The sequence below is a fragment of the Diceros bicornis genome, chromosome 6 (assembly GCF_020826845.1).
Source record: "Diceros bicornis minor isolate mBicDic1 chromosome 6, mDicBic1.mat.cur, whole genome shotgun sequence".
NCBI lineage: Eukaryota > Metazoa > Chordata > Mammalia > Perissodactyla > Rhinocerotidae > Diceros > Diceros bicornis.
In genome coordinates this window covers 85,506,826-85,523,211 of record NC_080745.1, presented here as the reverse complement: position 1 = coordinate 85,523,211, position 16,386 = coordinate 85,506,826, and the positions used below count along the sequence as shown (strand labels likewise).

Here is a 16,386-nt window from a genome sequence, read left to right as displayed (position 1 = left end):
CTGTAGGTGTTAGGATCACCACTCTAAAATGAACCATTTTCCTCTAAGCTTCGTGGACTCTGATGGCCGCCCACCCCTCAGCCTCCTTGCCCTGCTGGCGGAACCCTGGGCTTGTCTTAGGTCCCCCCAACCCACCCCATTCCTAACTCAGGCAAATCCTGAGGGGCTAAGGTAGTCATGGGGCCACGTTCCCCTTGCCAAAGGGTGGTTGAGGGTCACCTGACGACTGGATGCTCGCCGATGACCCATGTGCTGGGCCCTTCTGGATTCTCAGCTGTTCTGAAGAGACACCCGGGAGAAAAGACCCTCTTAGTTTCCCTGGGCATGTCACATCTTTATGTCATGTCTGGAAGGGCTGTGGCCGTCTCATGACCGTGAGAACAGGCTGAAGTTGATCAGACAGAAAGAAGGAAGGAGCCCTTCTCGATGTTGTCCTTTGAGAATTTGAGGTGATCGGCCCTGGCACCACCCTGCCCATGAACAGGTGGATATTTATTCCATTTCAGGTTGGATTTTCTATTAGTTGTAGCTGAAAAAACCCTAACTGATGCACCGAAATCATTTTTAGTGTTGATCTATATTTAGCCCTTATGGAAGATTCTAGGCTGAGCTGACTATGGGGAAGGAGATGGACTTTCTCTTTCTACGGCTGTGTGTCCTGGTGTGTGTGTCCACCCGTCAGGTGGTGGATGTCATTGCGGGGCATGGTGGATTTCATTGATCTTCTGTGTTCACTGTGCTGGGCACATAGGAGACGCTCTGTGAATCTTGTTGAGAAAGTTGTCTTTCGTTTCGTTTCCTGGACCCAGTGCTGCCAGGCCTGCTGGTGGTTGTTTTCTTGCTGTGATCTAAATGAATGGTAGAGCCTTCTTTAATCTTGAGATGCACCAGCATCTTCCAAGTTTCAGGATTAAATCCGCCACACACTTAGTATCCCGCCTGTGGCTAGGGGTCAGTGATTTCACACAGACAAGATAAGTCTGGAGTCCACACCCGGGACTCCTCACAGCCTCATCTGGGCTGTGTCTCCATCAGCCTGGGTGGCGTGGGCTGACAAGTCGGGTGTTAGGGGGATTTTCTTAAGGTCCCTCTTGTTGGTTCTGCTGTGAGGACGTCATTCAGCATCAGTGAGTCACTTGCGGTCTGCTGGCAGCTGTGCATGTCAACCAGATGTCCCTTCTTTTCTAGGCCTCCCAGGCTCCTCCCTCTCATGAGCAGGAGCGTGACCCGGAGAACCGGCAGTGCGATGGACTCACTTTGGGATGTCCCTCGTCCTTGAGGGACTTGGGCCACACGTGAGCTACAGGCCCTCCAGGTGGGGCCCAGGGCTCCTTCTCGGCTCTGATATGGAGCCTCGGAGCCTCGGAGTTTTGCTTTTGCCACTTGCGAGCTCTGCCACCTCGCTGCTTTTGTGCGCACGCCCCACTTGCATTTTCATCCCCCCGTGGCTGGAGAACCTGACGTGAGGACGGGAGCTGCACGCCCCGTCCTTCCTCCTCTCCTCCTGCTCTGCCAAGTGGGGGGATGCCTGTGCTTTGACATCGTAGGCGTGCCTCGAGGTCCAGCGAGATGGTGAGATGTGGGAAGTGGCTGTTAGGAGAGGGGCTGGCATCTCTAAGATGGCCTGTGACCGGGGCCACTTCAGAGGGAGACCAGACAGTGTCTGCAGCCGGGATCCCCGAGACGGCTTTGATGTGGGTGGCGCAGGAACCAGCCTGCGGACAGCATCGCAGGGTTACACCGGGAATGGGCGGCCCCCGTGTTCCGCATCTGCAGGTCAAGGCTGAGGCGTGGCTTTGTGCTTCCAGCCACATCTGCATTTCGTCTCCACCAGGTCCCCCCATGGAGCGTGTGTCTAGACAGCTTTGGAATAAGATGCTCAATTACTGAGCAGGAATTTGGCCAGCGGAGGTACAGCTGGGCCAAGCAGACAGGCCTGAGGTGAGGATTCAGGCTGAGAATGAGCTGTATTTGGATCTGGAACTGACCGGAGGGCCTGATGTTCCTGGGGCCAGCCGGCCCCCAAAATGGCTCCCAAAAAGCATTTTGACTTCACGAGGACGGTAAATCTGGCCTGGCCCACATCTCTGTCCCATGTCACTCCCCTGCAAAGATTTCTGCCTGCAGTTAGAATTCTGGGTTAACACGTACTAGGGGCAGGTCTGAGAGTTGAGACTCCTGTTTTCTTCTTAGGCTGCTCATCAGCTGTGAGAAGTCACTCCATCACTGAGCCTCCGTTTCCACATCTGTAAAATGGAGTGAAATATGCCCTAACTCCCAAGGTGGTCATGAAAGTGCTTTGTCATCTGGATTGATTGTCATCACATAAATTCAGGCTTCATACTATAGCCCCCCCAATATGTAATCTATTTGCTTTTTTCTGTGGTATGATCGTCCTTTGTAATCTATGAAATGTTTGAGGGAATAAAAACTTAATGTGGTAATTGGTGTCGCCCATTGGTGCAGGTTTGACTACATGGCTCTTGTGACCTGCGTTTCCTCCTCTTGTGCTCAAGTGAGGACTGGTTCTCAGGGAGATTCCAGGCTCGTATGACTGCTGTCCACTTGTCTGAGCCCATGTGGTCAGCTGAGAGTGGACAACTTCACTGCGCTGGAGCCAGGCTGACCTGGGCTCTCTGGCAGTAGACAGCGTCCTCGGAAGGCCTGGCAGTCCCCAGTGGGCAGGCTGAGCGGCTCGCAGGCCCTTGGTTTCTCCTCCCCTTGGGAGAGTCTCTCCTCTCTGTCGTCACAGCGTCTGCTCCCCCAAAAGCGTTTGCCTCCTTCCCTCGTCCTCTGGGCCTGAGCTCAGACCTGGAAAAGGAGAGTTTGAGGGAGCACTGTCTTTAGGCTCCTCTGCCTTCTAAGCCCCCTGAGACCTGGGCGCCTGGGTCGGGCCCCTTCCCAGGGTGGGGAGGTGGAGTGGCAGGGATGTGGTGAGCAGATGCTGATGAAGACCTCCCAGTGAGTCCTGCCATGTCGCTTCCTGATGTGGTTCCCAGTTGGTGGTTGAGCTGATGGGGCTGGGCCCACCTTTCTCTGTTTGAAGTTGATTTCTTGCCTTGAAGTTGGTGAAAAGCAACTGTTATCTTGGGCAGCCAGGCAGCCTCAGCCCCAGGAGCCTTTGCCACTTTGTCCCCTTGCCCAGCCCTAAGCCCAGCCCTGAGGGCCGTTCCCTGGCCCTTAAGGAACGATACTGTCCCCGGCGTGCCTCCCCCAGAGTGGCCGGGTGCACACCACTGGCCCTGACTCCCGCCCCACTCCCACCCCCACTCGACTGTTGGATGGAGTTGTTCCTGGCAGGGCCGGCTGGCGCAGGCCCAGGGTAAACGGGCCGTGCTGAGCTTGCTGGGGTTCTGCTGCACGCTGATGAGCTCGGGGAGCGTGGGGCTGCAGCCCTGCCCACTTCAGGGCAGCACCATGCTCTCTGGCCGCAGGAGACCCCAAGGGCAAAGGGTCACTGTCAGGGCAGACCTGCACCACCAGCCTTCCTCTGGGTGGAGGGCTGGGTGACACAGACTAGCCTGAGGGAGTTTCGTTGGTGTGGTTTCCTCCATCGGGTCTGCACAGACCCCGATACTAATAACGATAACCCTTAACACTTGTATGATGCTTACATGTCCCACTTACATGATGCTTAACATGAGCCAGGTGCCATTCGAAGAGCTGTTCAGGTCTTAAGTCACGTAATTCTCACAACTAACCAATGAGATAGGTGTGCTACGTCATTCCCTTTTTCCAGACGAGAACACTGAGGACCCAGTGGTCGTAAGCTCAGGCCAGGACCTAATCAGGCAGCCTGGCCCTGGGTCTGAGCTCTTGACCACAGCGCTCTCCTGGGCCTCCCAGTGTCTGTGATCTGAGGGGCGTTCCTTCTCATGTGGTCTCTTCAAGTCAGTTTTAGGTCTTAGATCCTTTCTCCAACATTCCTTCTTCCTCCATGAACTTTCGGCCCAGCAGCACCTTCCTTATTTGGGGTGGGAGGGGTCTTTGTGGCGCCGTGCTGTGAGGTGGATGAGAAGGTCTGGGTTCGGGGCCACAGTCCAGGTTTAAATCCCTGCTCTGTCTCAAGTCTCCCAGTCACTTGGAGCCTCAGTTTCTTCACTTGTTAAATGGGCCCAGTGATCACCCCACCTCACCCACTGGTCTCTGCTCCATCCCTGGCAGAGGAGATGCTGAAGTAACGGCTGGTTTCCACTCACCCCACCCTCCTGGCCCCCTTGCCTCTTTCTTTCTTTTTTGGGGGGGACAAACATGAATTGCAGTTAGCATGAGGCCTGGGCTAGGTCTTTGCCTTCTGGGCGTGGTCCATATTGCTCAGGGCACTGCTTCTTTTGACTCAGGGAACAAAGGTGAAAGGAACTCGGAGGTTTGCTTGGCTCCAGGGGGACATGGGGGCGGGAGGGCCTGAACCCTCTGGGATGGAGGCCCAGCTCCCCTCAGCCCCAGGCACTCGAGCCAGCTTTATTGTGTCTCGTTTTAATGTGAAGAGTGGTTTGGGGCTCCTGGCTCTGCCTGGCCTTCACAGGGCATGAGGATCAGGCTTGTTGGGTTAACCAGCCCGCCCGGCCGGGGAGCAGAGGTGTTGGTTGATGGAAGACCTTTTCAGGCGAGGAGAGAGCCCACCTCTTGGACCTTGGCATCTGTGGGGCCTGGATGCCTTGAGCACCAAGCCCATCCCGGCCCCTCCCCAGAATTGCTGGGGCCTTAGCACAGAGATGCACCGAACTGAGTCAGTGCTGTTTTCCGCATTCAGTGCTCCCGGTTCTCCGGGACTCAGGTGGATGTGTCTATGATAAGGGGGGCAGATCCCTTCTTTCCCTTCCACCACAGGGGTGTGTGATCTCAGGATCCTTCTTTGGGGCTTCGCTCCCTACGAACCCCCAGGTAGTCTTGCCCCAAATCCTAAATTCGTCTCCCTCTGTCTCCTGGCCTCAAGGTTTCAGAGCGAGTCTGTGCCGACAGCTTCAAGGTGTGCTGAGACTCCAGTAACTTCCCCACGTTGTCTTGGCCTTGCCCTGTGACAGCTCAGGACGTGTTGATTGTTGTGGGTGGGAGGGAAGTGTGGCCCTCGGCCAGGGAAGGGATGACAGGCCTGACCTCAGTTTCCCCCAAGGCCCGGTGAACACTGCTGGGCGTTCCGTGACACCTGTGCGTTTATCCATCCTGTGAACTCAACCAAACGCAGCCATGCCAACCTTGTGTTTCCAGGGAAACCTGCCCGTCCTGCTGCTTGGCCGCTCCTCGGAGCTGCGGCCGGGAGAGTTCGTGGTCGCCATCGGAAGCCCGTTTTCCCTTCAGAACACGGTCACTACCGGGATCGTCAGCACCACCCAGCGCGGCGGCAAAGAGCTGGGGCTCCGGAACTCGGACATGGACTACATCCAGACAGACGCCATCATCAACGTGAGCCCCGCCTGCAGGGCCGGGCGGGTTTAGGAAAGCCGGGCTTAGGAACCAGGGGTGAGGCAGGCTCCTCAAGGTGCTGTCCAAGGGGTTCCCTTTGCACCCCTAGAGCAGCTGAGGCGGAGGGCTGGTCCTCCCCCGTAGCCGTCTGCAGGGGCTCCTGTGAAGGGCCTGTAGCTGTGCCCAGGTCTGCCGCCGGGAGGAGCCCCCACCCCCCGAGGGTCAGCGGCCCCTCAGTGGAGCTGCTTCCTGCGGGAGGGACGCTCACCCTGGCACAGGCTCTGTGGCCCCCAGGAGGGGTCTGCTCCGCCTTGGGCCGCAGTCTGAGCGTCACCCCTACACTGTTCAAAGTCTAACGAGGCCAGGGGTTGTGCCACGCAATCTCATAAATGGAATCTTTTTTAAATCACGTTTTTCCACTGCAGCTGTCTCCCTATAGGATTGACGTTTCTCAAAAGCAATGTTTTTTTCTCCCTACATCTGTCTAATAAATAGCAAACACAACATGTTTTGTTCACTCACTGCTCTAACAGGTTTTATTCCCAAACTTTCTTGTGATCTGCAAGAAGTAATGGAAATAGAACAAACTGTGGGTTTCCAGCCCTGGCAGCAAAATCGGGGTCACACGGATGGGGGGCTGTGCAGATTTGAAATACCGTGATGCTGGAGCAAGCGGGCAGCCAGCCTGTTGCCAAGAGAAGGAGGTTCTGCTGGGTGTTTGAGGGATTCAAAGGTGGCCTCTGGAGCAGAAAAACATTCCCATTTATGGCACATCTAAAACTTCCTCAAAATTGTTAAGGTCCTTTTTTTCCAGCAAAGTATTAGGTTGACAGGAACAAATCTCAGGAGAGAACCTACACTTGGGAACCTGCCAGGCAGGGAAGTAGATCGGACTATGTAACGACAAACTCCTAACTTTGTAATTTTTGCTTTGTTTCAGTATGGAAACTCCGGAGGCCCATTAGTAAACCTGGTAAGGCCTTTTAAAAATCTATGTACATGCTTTTTTTTTGCTTTCTTTTCACACATGAACTTTCCAAAGTGCATTATTTAATTCCTTTAAAGTGAAATCTGTGAATGTACTGCATCCTTGCAAATTACCCTTCTTGTCTTTTCTGGAAAGAGCGAGGCATCTGGAGTTGAGCACTGGAAGTGTAATGCCAGCGGAGACACTTGTGTTTCAAAGTTACAAGTAAATGCAGTGGAATTCAGGTCCAACCCAGGAGGAGTTAAAGGAGCAGGCCGTTATTCTGAAGGTGTCAGCAGTTCTGACCTGTCACAGAGCGGCACCTCCTTCAAAGGACGTCTCCAGGCTGCTGAAGGAGCTGGCTTGGCTCGTCTACAGTCTTTGTCTTGGCCAGGAGCCCTCCCTTAAGACCTGCCTGGAATGAGGCGTTATCCCGCTCACAGAGATGTCACTTCAGTCTGTTTAAATACATAAGCATGAAAAAGGAAGCCTTAGAATCAGACTGTCAGAGCGAGGGTGCAGCTCGGGGGTCACCCAGCTCGACTGTTGTTTACAGGAGATGAAATCAGGCCATCTCTAGCAAGGCCCAGGATGGCAGCGCCTCCTGGATGGGCCCTGGGAGTCGGGACTGAATTCTCAGTGCTGCGGGAGTGTGTGAGGAGTGATGTCTACTCTCCTGGCAGTTTTCCTTTCTAAGCCCAAGTGGAACACGCCATATAATAATAGCCTCCGGAATGATGGTGGGAGGGCGTGAGGGGAGCCTGTTGTTCAGGAATTGTTTCCTATGGTGCAGCATTCCCTAAACTGTGAGAGTATCTTGAATTGAAGCACACCCTGTAGACTGCCTTCCTCCATGATTTAAAGCTAGCCTGCAACAAGCAGAGGAAATGAGGCATGGTGGTGCGCCCTCTGCCTCTCCCAGCCCCCCGCAGCGTCCCCCGCTGCTGTCTGAGACGAGACTGCTTTTTCCTGGTAATGAAGCATGGGGGCCCTAGGCACTAAGCTGGTTCCTCCCTGGTATCAGCAGAGGAATCTTAAGATCATTGGAGATGGAGAAGCAGGAAGGTGTGGATGGCCCCCTAAAGGACTCAGAGGTTTTGGAAATGTATTCCCTGTGAATCAAGGTGCAAATGAGCATTTTGAAACAACCTGTTTGATGCCGTGCTTACCGCGTGTTGATCACTGAGTACAGTCTGGAGTGGGTGTCGATTCTTCCATTGCTGAGCGTGGCTTACGCTGCCTAAGTATTGCCTCCCCTCTGTGACCCCAGAACCCCCTCCCCCCGTCTCCCCCCACCCCTCTCGCTCTCTGAAGTAGCTCAGAGATTTCTCCCATACACATTCTCCGTTCTCTTTTGGTGCATGTCTTCAGGTCAAACCTTCGGGGATTCAGTAAGCTGTCTCCATCTTGCTTTTCAAGATGGTGAAGTGATTGGAATTAACACCCTGAAAGTGACAGCTGGAATCTCTTTTGCAATCCCATCGGATAAGATTAAAAAGTTCCTAACGGAGTCCCATGACCGACAAGCCAAAGGTAAAGCAAGGCCCAGATAGCCCAGGGGATTCAGGCCTGAGGCTTCGCTGCTCCTTGGGACCTTGGGGGCAGGAAAAAGACAGACCTGAGGATCAGCCAAGCCTGTCAGATCCGGAAGGCAGAGAGAATGCACGTCACGTCATTAAGGCCCTGGTATCAGCTCAGAGATGTTTGACCATTTTTGACCTATGATCATGAACGTTTCATACGGTTTAATCTAATCTGTACCAGGCACGATCCTGGGTGATTTCTATACATCATTTCACTTCCTTATTTATTTGTATCATTTAATTCCTTTGCGCTCTTGGGTGGGAATTATTAGTCCCATTTTACTCATGAGAAAACTGAGATTCAGGGAGATCATTTATTCCACAAATGTTTCTTGACCTGTCTGCTCGGGGTCAGGTTGGGGGTTCCGTGGCTCAACAGGGTCCCTTGCAGGTGTGATGTTTATGTTCTACCTGGGCGAGGGGGAAGGGTGATGGTCAACAAACATATAAGGTAGTTTCAGATAGCAACAAGTGCTTTCCAGAAAATGAAGCAGGATGGTGGGCTGGGGAGTGACGGGAGGGGTGGCCTGTGGAGACAGCGCGGCCGGGAAATGCCTCCCCGGCCGAGACCTGAAGGAGAAGGAGCCAGCAGGCTGGGATGTGGGGGGAGAGCATGCTGGACAGAGGACAGCAGATTCCAGGCCTCTGCTGTGGGCGTAGCGTAGTGAGCACAGGACCCACAAGTGGGCCGTGCAGCTGGATTGCTGTGAACGTGCGCAGTCACAGATGGGTGTGGAGAGAAGTCAGCCAGGGTCACAGGAGGCCGTGGTGAGGGGCTGGGGTCGCATTTTAACCACATTGAGAACAGGGAAGCTCATGATGTCTTTGAAAGGTCACTCTCGTGGCTGGGAGGAGAGTGGGTGGAAGTTGGGAGGCTAGTTGAGGGGCTCTCTTGGTCATCCAGACCAGGGTGGAGAGAAGGGGAGACATTCCAGATTTGTATAAGGGATGGAACCCTCATCAGATGTCAAGATGAGGCAAAGAAGAATCTAGGCCCACTCCTAGGTGTCTGGCCACTGACTGAAATGACAGGAGTCTCCCAAGGTCCCATGGCAGGTAGGGGTCTGAGCCAGGCTTTGGACCACTTTAGTGCAACCCCCATGGCCCTGACTCTACACTGCAAACTGGGGACTGGACCTCATGGCTCCTGGTGTCCCCGGCACAGCTGCCAACTGGGCTGACCTTCTGTTGTCATTTTGTTGTCCCACCAGGCAAAGCCATCACCAAGAAGAAGTACATTGGCATCCGAATGATGTCGCTCACATCCAAGTGGGTACCAGGACGTCTGTGTCTGTCTTAAATTTAAATACACCTGAACTTCAGGAGGCTCTCACTGGCTCCCCTGAAAGGGAAAACTTACACTGCCTTAAGACATCTCAGTTTCTGGTTAAAATTAAGTAACATTAGGAAAGAGAGGAGGGGCCGTTAGCCTTGGCCTCTTATTTTATCTTTCATTTTTGTTTTTGTGTTCTGAGCAGGTCCTTCCTTCTAGAAGGTTCTGCCCTCCTCTTTAAGGCAGGCCTGAGCAGCAGGTGGTGTTGGTCACTCTCCCTCATGCCTTCCTTTCACCACTTGTTCTGTTGAAACCCACATTCCAGGAGTGCCCCAAGCACCTCCCTTGGCCCCAGAGCGCCCTGCCCTTCATTAGCTCTGCCGCGTGTGGGCTGTGGCTCCCGGAATGCGGGTCAGGCCCAGCATGACTGATGGGCTTGTTTTCCCTGAGCTGATGGAAGTTGTGGCTGCCAGGCTCCTAACACACTGGTGTTTTAACCTTGATGAAAAAATATGGTGTAATCGCACGAGTCCTGGTAACCAAGGGCATGGTTGAAACTGTTGTAGGTAAGGTCGGCAAAGGGCAGAACCTATTAATATAGATATTCGTATATTAATTATCATACTTAATTAACTACTAATTAATTGTGAACACATTACCATAGTTTAGATACATATAAAGAATGGTGGTTCCTTTCTTAGCACTCCAGAATGTGGACTGATTTGCCAAGACTAAAATGTGCATCAGCTCCTTGTCTGAGAACTGTGGAAGACGGGGGTGCAGGGAGGGAATATGGGCCCTGGGGTCCGGCTTCCCGGGTTCTTGTCCTAGCTCTGCTACTTCCTGGCTTGTGACCTTGGGAAGGACTTGACCTCTGGTGCCTCAGTTTCCTCCTCCCTAGGATGAGGATAAGAGTGCAGGCATATTGGTGTGTGGTGAGGACCGAGTGAGTTAACATGTGTCAAGGCTTGGCTCAGTGGGTGGTGACAATGGTCACCAGCCACAGTGACGCTAGCTGCTATTTCTCACCTGCTTCCTCTGTGCCAGGCACTGGCCCAGGTGCCGTACCTGCAGGATCTCATGTAATCCTCACATCAACCCCCGTCATAGAGTCTTGTCATTATCCCTATTTTGCAGGTGAGAAAACTAAGGCACAGAGAGGCTAAGCAACTGCCCAAGATCACACAGTTAGACAGTGGCAGAGCTCGTGCTCCAAACAGGCCATCTGCTATATGGTCATGTGCTGTGTAACAATGTTTCGGTCAATGAGGAACCACGTACATAATGGTGGTCCCAGGAGATTAGTACCATTTAGCCCAGGTGTGTTGTAGGCTGTACCATCTAGGTGTGTGTAAGGATGCTCTATGATGTTCGCACAATGACCAAATAGCCTAACGATGCCTGTCTTAGAATGTATCCCCATCATTAAGCGATGCGTGACTGTACTGTATTGACTCCTTAAGTAGTAGCTACTATCACTTAATTAATAAAATTAATAGTAATAATGATAAAGCACTTCCCTTGCTGCTACTCAGTAAATCTTTGACCCTAGCAGACAGGCAATTTAAAGCAGAATCAAAACTCCTGGAGGAAGTGACATTAGCATCAGGGACAGGAGGAGAAGCTGGGTGAGAGCTGAGTCTCAGCAGAGGAGGCCCGTTGAGACCTCATGCTAACCCGGGTGCTTTTCCTCTCACTCAGCAAAGCCAAAGAGCTGAAGGATCGCCACCGAGACTTCCCAGACGTGCTGTCAGGGGCGTATATCATTGAAGTAATTCCTGATACCCCAGCAGAAGCGTGAGTTGGAATCGTTTTCCCTTCTCCTAATATTTTTGTGGTTCCTGGGGGTGGCAGGGAGGGGCGGTGTGTTTACATTGGCTCAGGTGATTGTGACAATCCTTGTAAACTGGTCGGACGTTGTTGGTCAGTCCTGCCAGTCAGGCCTTCCAACCTGGTTCAGCTCAGGACACATCAACCAAAGGGTGTTTCCTGTCTTCAAAAGTCCTGGCTTCACAGGGGGTCATCCAGATGGAAGGAGCAATATTGGACCTATTATGAGTCTCCGGCACAGGCCTGGCTGGGGAAAGAAGGTTTAAGGAGCAGTGTCCCTGAGACCTCGGGCAGGGGTCCCATCCTAGGCATCAGGACGCATCTCCTCCCGAAGCCTTCTCTAATTATATCTATCAGTTAGGCCACACCCATCCACACCTCTGGAAAAATAACCCAGGTAACATCAAAGGAACATGAAAAGAAGTAGCTCAACCAACAATCAGGGTTTGTTACCTGTATTGACATGATATCCCGAGAGAAGTGTAACACTGGGGGCCAGCTCTGGCTTGCGGCCTGCTTTTGTACGACATGAGCTAAGAATAGATTTTGCATTTTTAAATGTTTGAAAAAATTTAAAATAAGAATAGTATTTTATGACATACGAAAATTATATGAAATTCAAACTTCAGTGTCCATAAATGAAGTTTTACTGGAGCACAGCCAATAAATATTAGATGACATGTTGTCTGTCTGTGGTGGCTTTTGGGCTACAATGGCAGAGTTGAGTAACTGTGACAGAGACAGCGTGGCTTGCAAAGCCTAAAATGTTTCCTATCAGGCCCTTTAGGGGAAAAGTTGGCTGACTTCTTTGCTTGGACCATAGCATCTTTCTTTTTTTTAATTGATGTCTAACATTGTGAGATTTTGGTTATACATTTTTGCTTGTCAATCACCATATACATGTCTCCCTTCACCCCTTGTGCCCACCCCACACCCCCCTTACCCCTGGTAACCACATACAGTTTTCTCTGTCCACATGTTGGTTTATACACCATGTATGAGTGAGATCACGCGGTGTTTGTCTTTCTCTTTCTGGCTTATTTTGCTTAACGTAATACCCTCCAGGTCCATCCATGTTGTTGCAAATGGGACGATTTTGTCTTCTTTTATGGCTGAGTAGTATTCCATGGTATATATATACCACATCTTCTTGATCAAATCATCAGTCGAGGGACACTTAGGTTGCTTCCACTTCTTGGTTATAGTGAATAATGCTGCAATGAACATAGCGGTGCATAAGCCTCTTTGGATTGTTGATTTCGGGTTCGTTGGATAGACTCCCAGTAGTGGGATAGCTGGATCATAGAGTATTTCTATTTTTAATTTTTTGAGGAATCTCCATATTGTTTTCCATAGGGGCTGCACCAGTTTGCATTCCCACCAGCTGTGTATGAGAGTTCCCGTTTCTCCACATCCTCTCCAACATTTGTTGTTTTTTGTCTTGGTGATTATAGCCATTCTAATGGGCGTGAGGTGATATCTTAGTGTTGTTTTAATTTGCATTCCCCTGATGATTAGTGACGTTGAACATCTTTTCATATGCCTAATGGCCATCTGTATATCTTCTTTGGAGAAGTGTCTGTTCATTTCCTCTGCCCATTTTTTGATTTGTTTGTTTGTTTTTTTTGTTGTTCAGTTGTGTCAATTCTTTATATATTATGGAGATTAACCTCTTGTTGGATATATGTTTTGCAAATATTTTCTCCCAGGTGTTAAGTTGTCTATTCACTTTGATCCTGGTTTCATTTGTCTTATAGAAGCTCTTTAATCTGATGAAGTCCCACTTGCTTATTTTTTCTTTAGTCTCCCTAGTCCGAGTAGATACGGCATCCAAAAAGATTCCTTTATAACCAATGTCAAATAGTGTATTGCCTATATTTTCTTCTATGAGTTTTATAGTTTGAGGTCTCACCTTCAGGTCTGTGATCCATTTTGAGTTAATTTTTGTGAATGGCAATACCAGATGGTCCACTTTCATTCTTTTGCATGTGGCTGTCCAGTTTTCCCACCACCATTTATTGAAGAGACTTTCCTTTCTCCATTGTATGTTCTTAGTTCCTTTGTCGAAGATTAGCTGTCCGTATATGTGTGGTTTTATTTCTGGTCTTTCAATTCTGTTCCATTGATCTGTGTGTCTGTTTTTGTACCAATACCATGCTGTTTTGATTACTATTGCCTTGTATTATGTTTTGAAGTCAGGGATTGTGATGCCTCCAGCTTTGTTCTTTTTTCTTAGGATTGCTTTAGCTATTTGGGGTCTTTTGTTGCCCCATATGAATTTTAGTATTCTTTGTTCTATTTCTGTGAAGAACGTCATTAGGATTCTGATTGGGATTGCACTGAATCTGTAATTGCTTTAGGTAATATAGACATTTTAACTATGTTTATTCTTCCAATCCATGTGCATGGGATATCTTTCCATTTCTTTATGTCATCATCGATTTCTTTCAATAATGTCTTGTAGTTCTCATTGTATAGGTCTTTCACGTCCTTAGTAAGATTTATTCCTAGATATTTTATTCTTTTTGATGCAATTGTAAATGGTATTATCTTTTGGAGCTCTCTTTCTGTTAGTTCGTTATTAGCATACAGTTATGCAACTGATTTTTGTAGTTTGATTTTGTACCCTGCAACTTTGCTATAGTTGTCGATTATTTCTAATAGTTTTCCAATGGATTCTTTAAGGTTTTCTATATATAAAATCATATCGTCTGCAAATAGTGAGATTTTCACTTCTTTGTTGCCTATTTGGATTCCTTTTTCTTGCTAATTGCTCTGGCAAAAACCTCCAGGTACTGGAGGTTTTCGTATTCACTCTACGTTGAATAAGAGTGGTGATAGTGGGCACCCTTGTCATGTTCCTGTTTTCAGAGGGGTGGCTTTCAGTTTTTTGTGATTGAGTATGATGTTGGCTATGGGTTTGTCATATAAGGCCTTTATTACGTTAAGGTACTTTCTTTCTATACCCATTTTGTTGAGAGTTTTTATCATAAATGGATGTTGGATCTTGTCAAATGACTTCTCTGCATCTATTGAGATGATCATGTGGTTTTTATTCCTCATTTTGTTGATGTAGTGTATCACATTGATTGATTTGCAGATGTTGAACCATCCCTGTGTGCCTCATATAAATCCCATTTGATCATGGTGTATGATCTTTTTAATGTATTGCTGTATTCAGTTTTCCAATATTTTGTTGAGGATTTTTACATCTATGTTCATCAGCAATATCAGCCTCTAATTTTCCTTCTTTGTATTGTCTTTGTCTGGCTTTGGTATCAGGGTGATGTTGGCGTCATATAATGTGTTAGGAAGTGTTCCATCTTCCTCTATTTTTTGGAATAGTTTGAGAAGGATAGGTATTAAATCTTCTTTGAAAATTTGGTAAAATTCATCAGAGAAGCCATCTGGTCCTGGACTTATATTTTTTGGGAGATTTTTGATTACTATTTCAATCTCTTTACTTGTGATTTGTCTATTCAGATTCTCTATTTCTTCTTGGTTCAGTTTTGGGAGGTTATATGAGTCTAAGAATTTATCAATTTCTTCTAGATTGTACAATTTGTTGGCATATAGTATTCTCTTATAATCCTTTGTATTTCCGTGGTATCCATTTTAATTTCTCCTCTTTCACTTCTAATTATATTTATTTGAGACTTTTCTCTTTTTTTCTTAGTGAGTCTGGTTAAGGCTTTGTCAATTTTGTTTGTATTCTCAAAGAACCAACTCTTTGTTTCATTAATCCTTTCTACAGTTTTTTTGGTCTCAATTTCATTTATTTCTACTTTAATTTTTATTATTTCTCTCCTTCTGCTGACTTTGGGCTTTGTTTGTTCTTTTTCTAGTTCTGTTAGGCATAATTTAAGGTTGCTTATTTGGGATTTTTCTTGTTTGTTAAGATGGGCCTGTATTGCTATGAATTTACCTCTCAGGACCGCTTTTGTTGCATCCCATATGAGTTGGTACAGCATATTTTCATTTTCGTTTATTTCCAGATATTTTTTGATTTCTCCTCTAATTTCATCAATGATCCATTGGTTGTTCAGTGGCATGTTGTTTAATCACCACATCTTTGTCACTTTCCCACTTTTTTTCTTATAGTTGATTTCCAGTTTCATAGCATTGTGGTCAGAAAAGATGCTTGAGATGATTTCAATCTTCTTAAATTTATTGAGGCTTACCTTGTTTCCCAGCATATTGTCTATCTTTGAGAATGTTCCATGCGTGCTTGAGAAGAATGTGTAGTCAGCTGTTTTTAGATGGAGTGCTCTGTATATGTCTACTAGGTCCATCTCGTCCAGTTTTTCATTTAAGTCCACTGTTTCCTTGTTGACTTTTTGTCTGGATGATCTATCCATTGATGTAAGGGGGTACTAAGATCCCCTACTATTATTGTGTTGTTGTTAATATCTCCTTTTAGGTTTGTTAATAGTTACTTTATGTACTTTAGTGCTCCCATGTTGGGTGCATATATGTTTATAATTGATATATCTTCTTGGTGGAGTGTCCCTTTTATCATTATATATTGCCCCTCTTTGTCTCTTATAACCTGTTTCATCTTGAAGTCTACTTTGTGTGATGTGAGTATGGCAACACCTGCTTTCTTTTGTGTGCCATTGGCTTGGATTTGTCTTCCATCCTTTCACTCTGAGCCTGTGCTTACCTTTAGAGCTGAGATGTGTTTCCTGGAGGCAGCATATTGTTGGGTCTTGCTTTTTAATCCATCCTGCCACTCTGTGTCTTTTGATTGGAGAGTTCAATCCATTTACATTTAGAGTAATTATTGATATATGAGGGCTTAATGGTGCTGTTTTATCACTTATTTTATGGTTCGTTTGCATTTCCTTTGTTTCTTGTCCTGTGTGTTTCAGACTGCCAATTCAGTTTGGTTGTTCTGTCTTATGACTCTTTTAGTTTTCTCTTTATTTATCATATGTACTTTTGTTCTGATTATTTGTTTAGTGGTTATCTTGAGGTTTCTATAAAAAATCTTGTGTATAAGATAGTCCATTATCTGATGGCCTCTTATTTCCTTAGATTAAGTCAATTCAATTTCTTTCCTCTTCTCCTTCTAAGTTATTCTTGTCACAACTTATTTCATCTTGTGTTGTGGGTGTGTGTTTAAAGTGATGAGGTTATATTTATTTTTGGTATTTGGTATTTAAGTGGTTGCTAACCTATTCTGAAAGATATACTATTTTTCTGATTTTGTCTACCTAATTTTCTCCTTGCTCCAAGCTCTGTTATTTCCTTTCTCTTCTTTTTTTCAGGCATGAGGGCCTTCTTGAGTATTTCTTGTAGTGGGGGTCTCGTAGCCATGAACTCTCTTA

At 47.8% G+C, this 16,386-nt stretch overlaps 1 protein-coding gene across 1 annotated transcript in view; it reads right to left on the bottom strand.

Moving 5' to 3' along the window:
* The window catches only part of LOC131407635 (deleted in malignant brain tumors 1 protein-like), a 171,392-nt gene that overhangs the window by 83,929 nt on the left and 71,077 nt on the right, over window positions 1–16,386 (bottom strand). Inside the window, 2 exon segments of the mRNA XM_058544392.1 lie at window positions 3,271–3,293; window positions 8,800–8,828. Of these exon segments, the coding sequence (XP_058400375.1) occupies window positions 3,271–3,293; window positions 8,800–8,828 (52 nt within the window).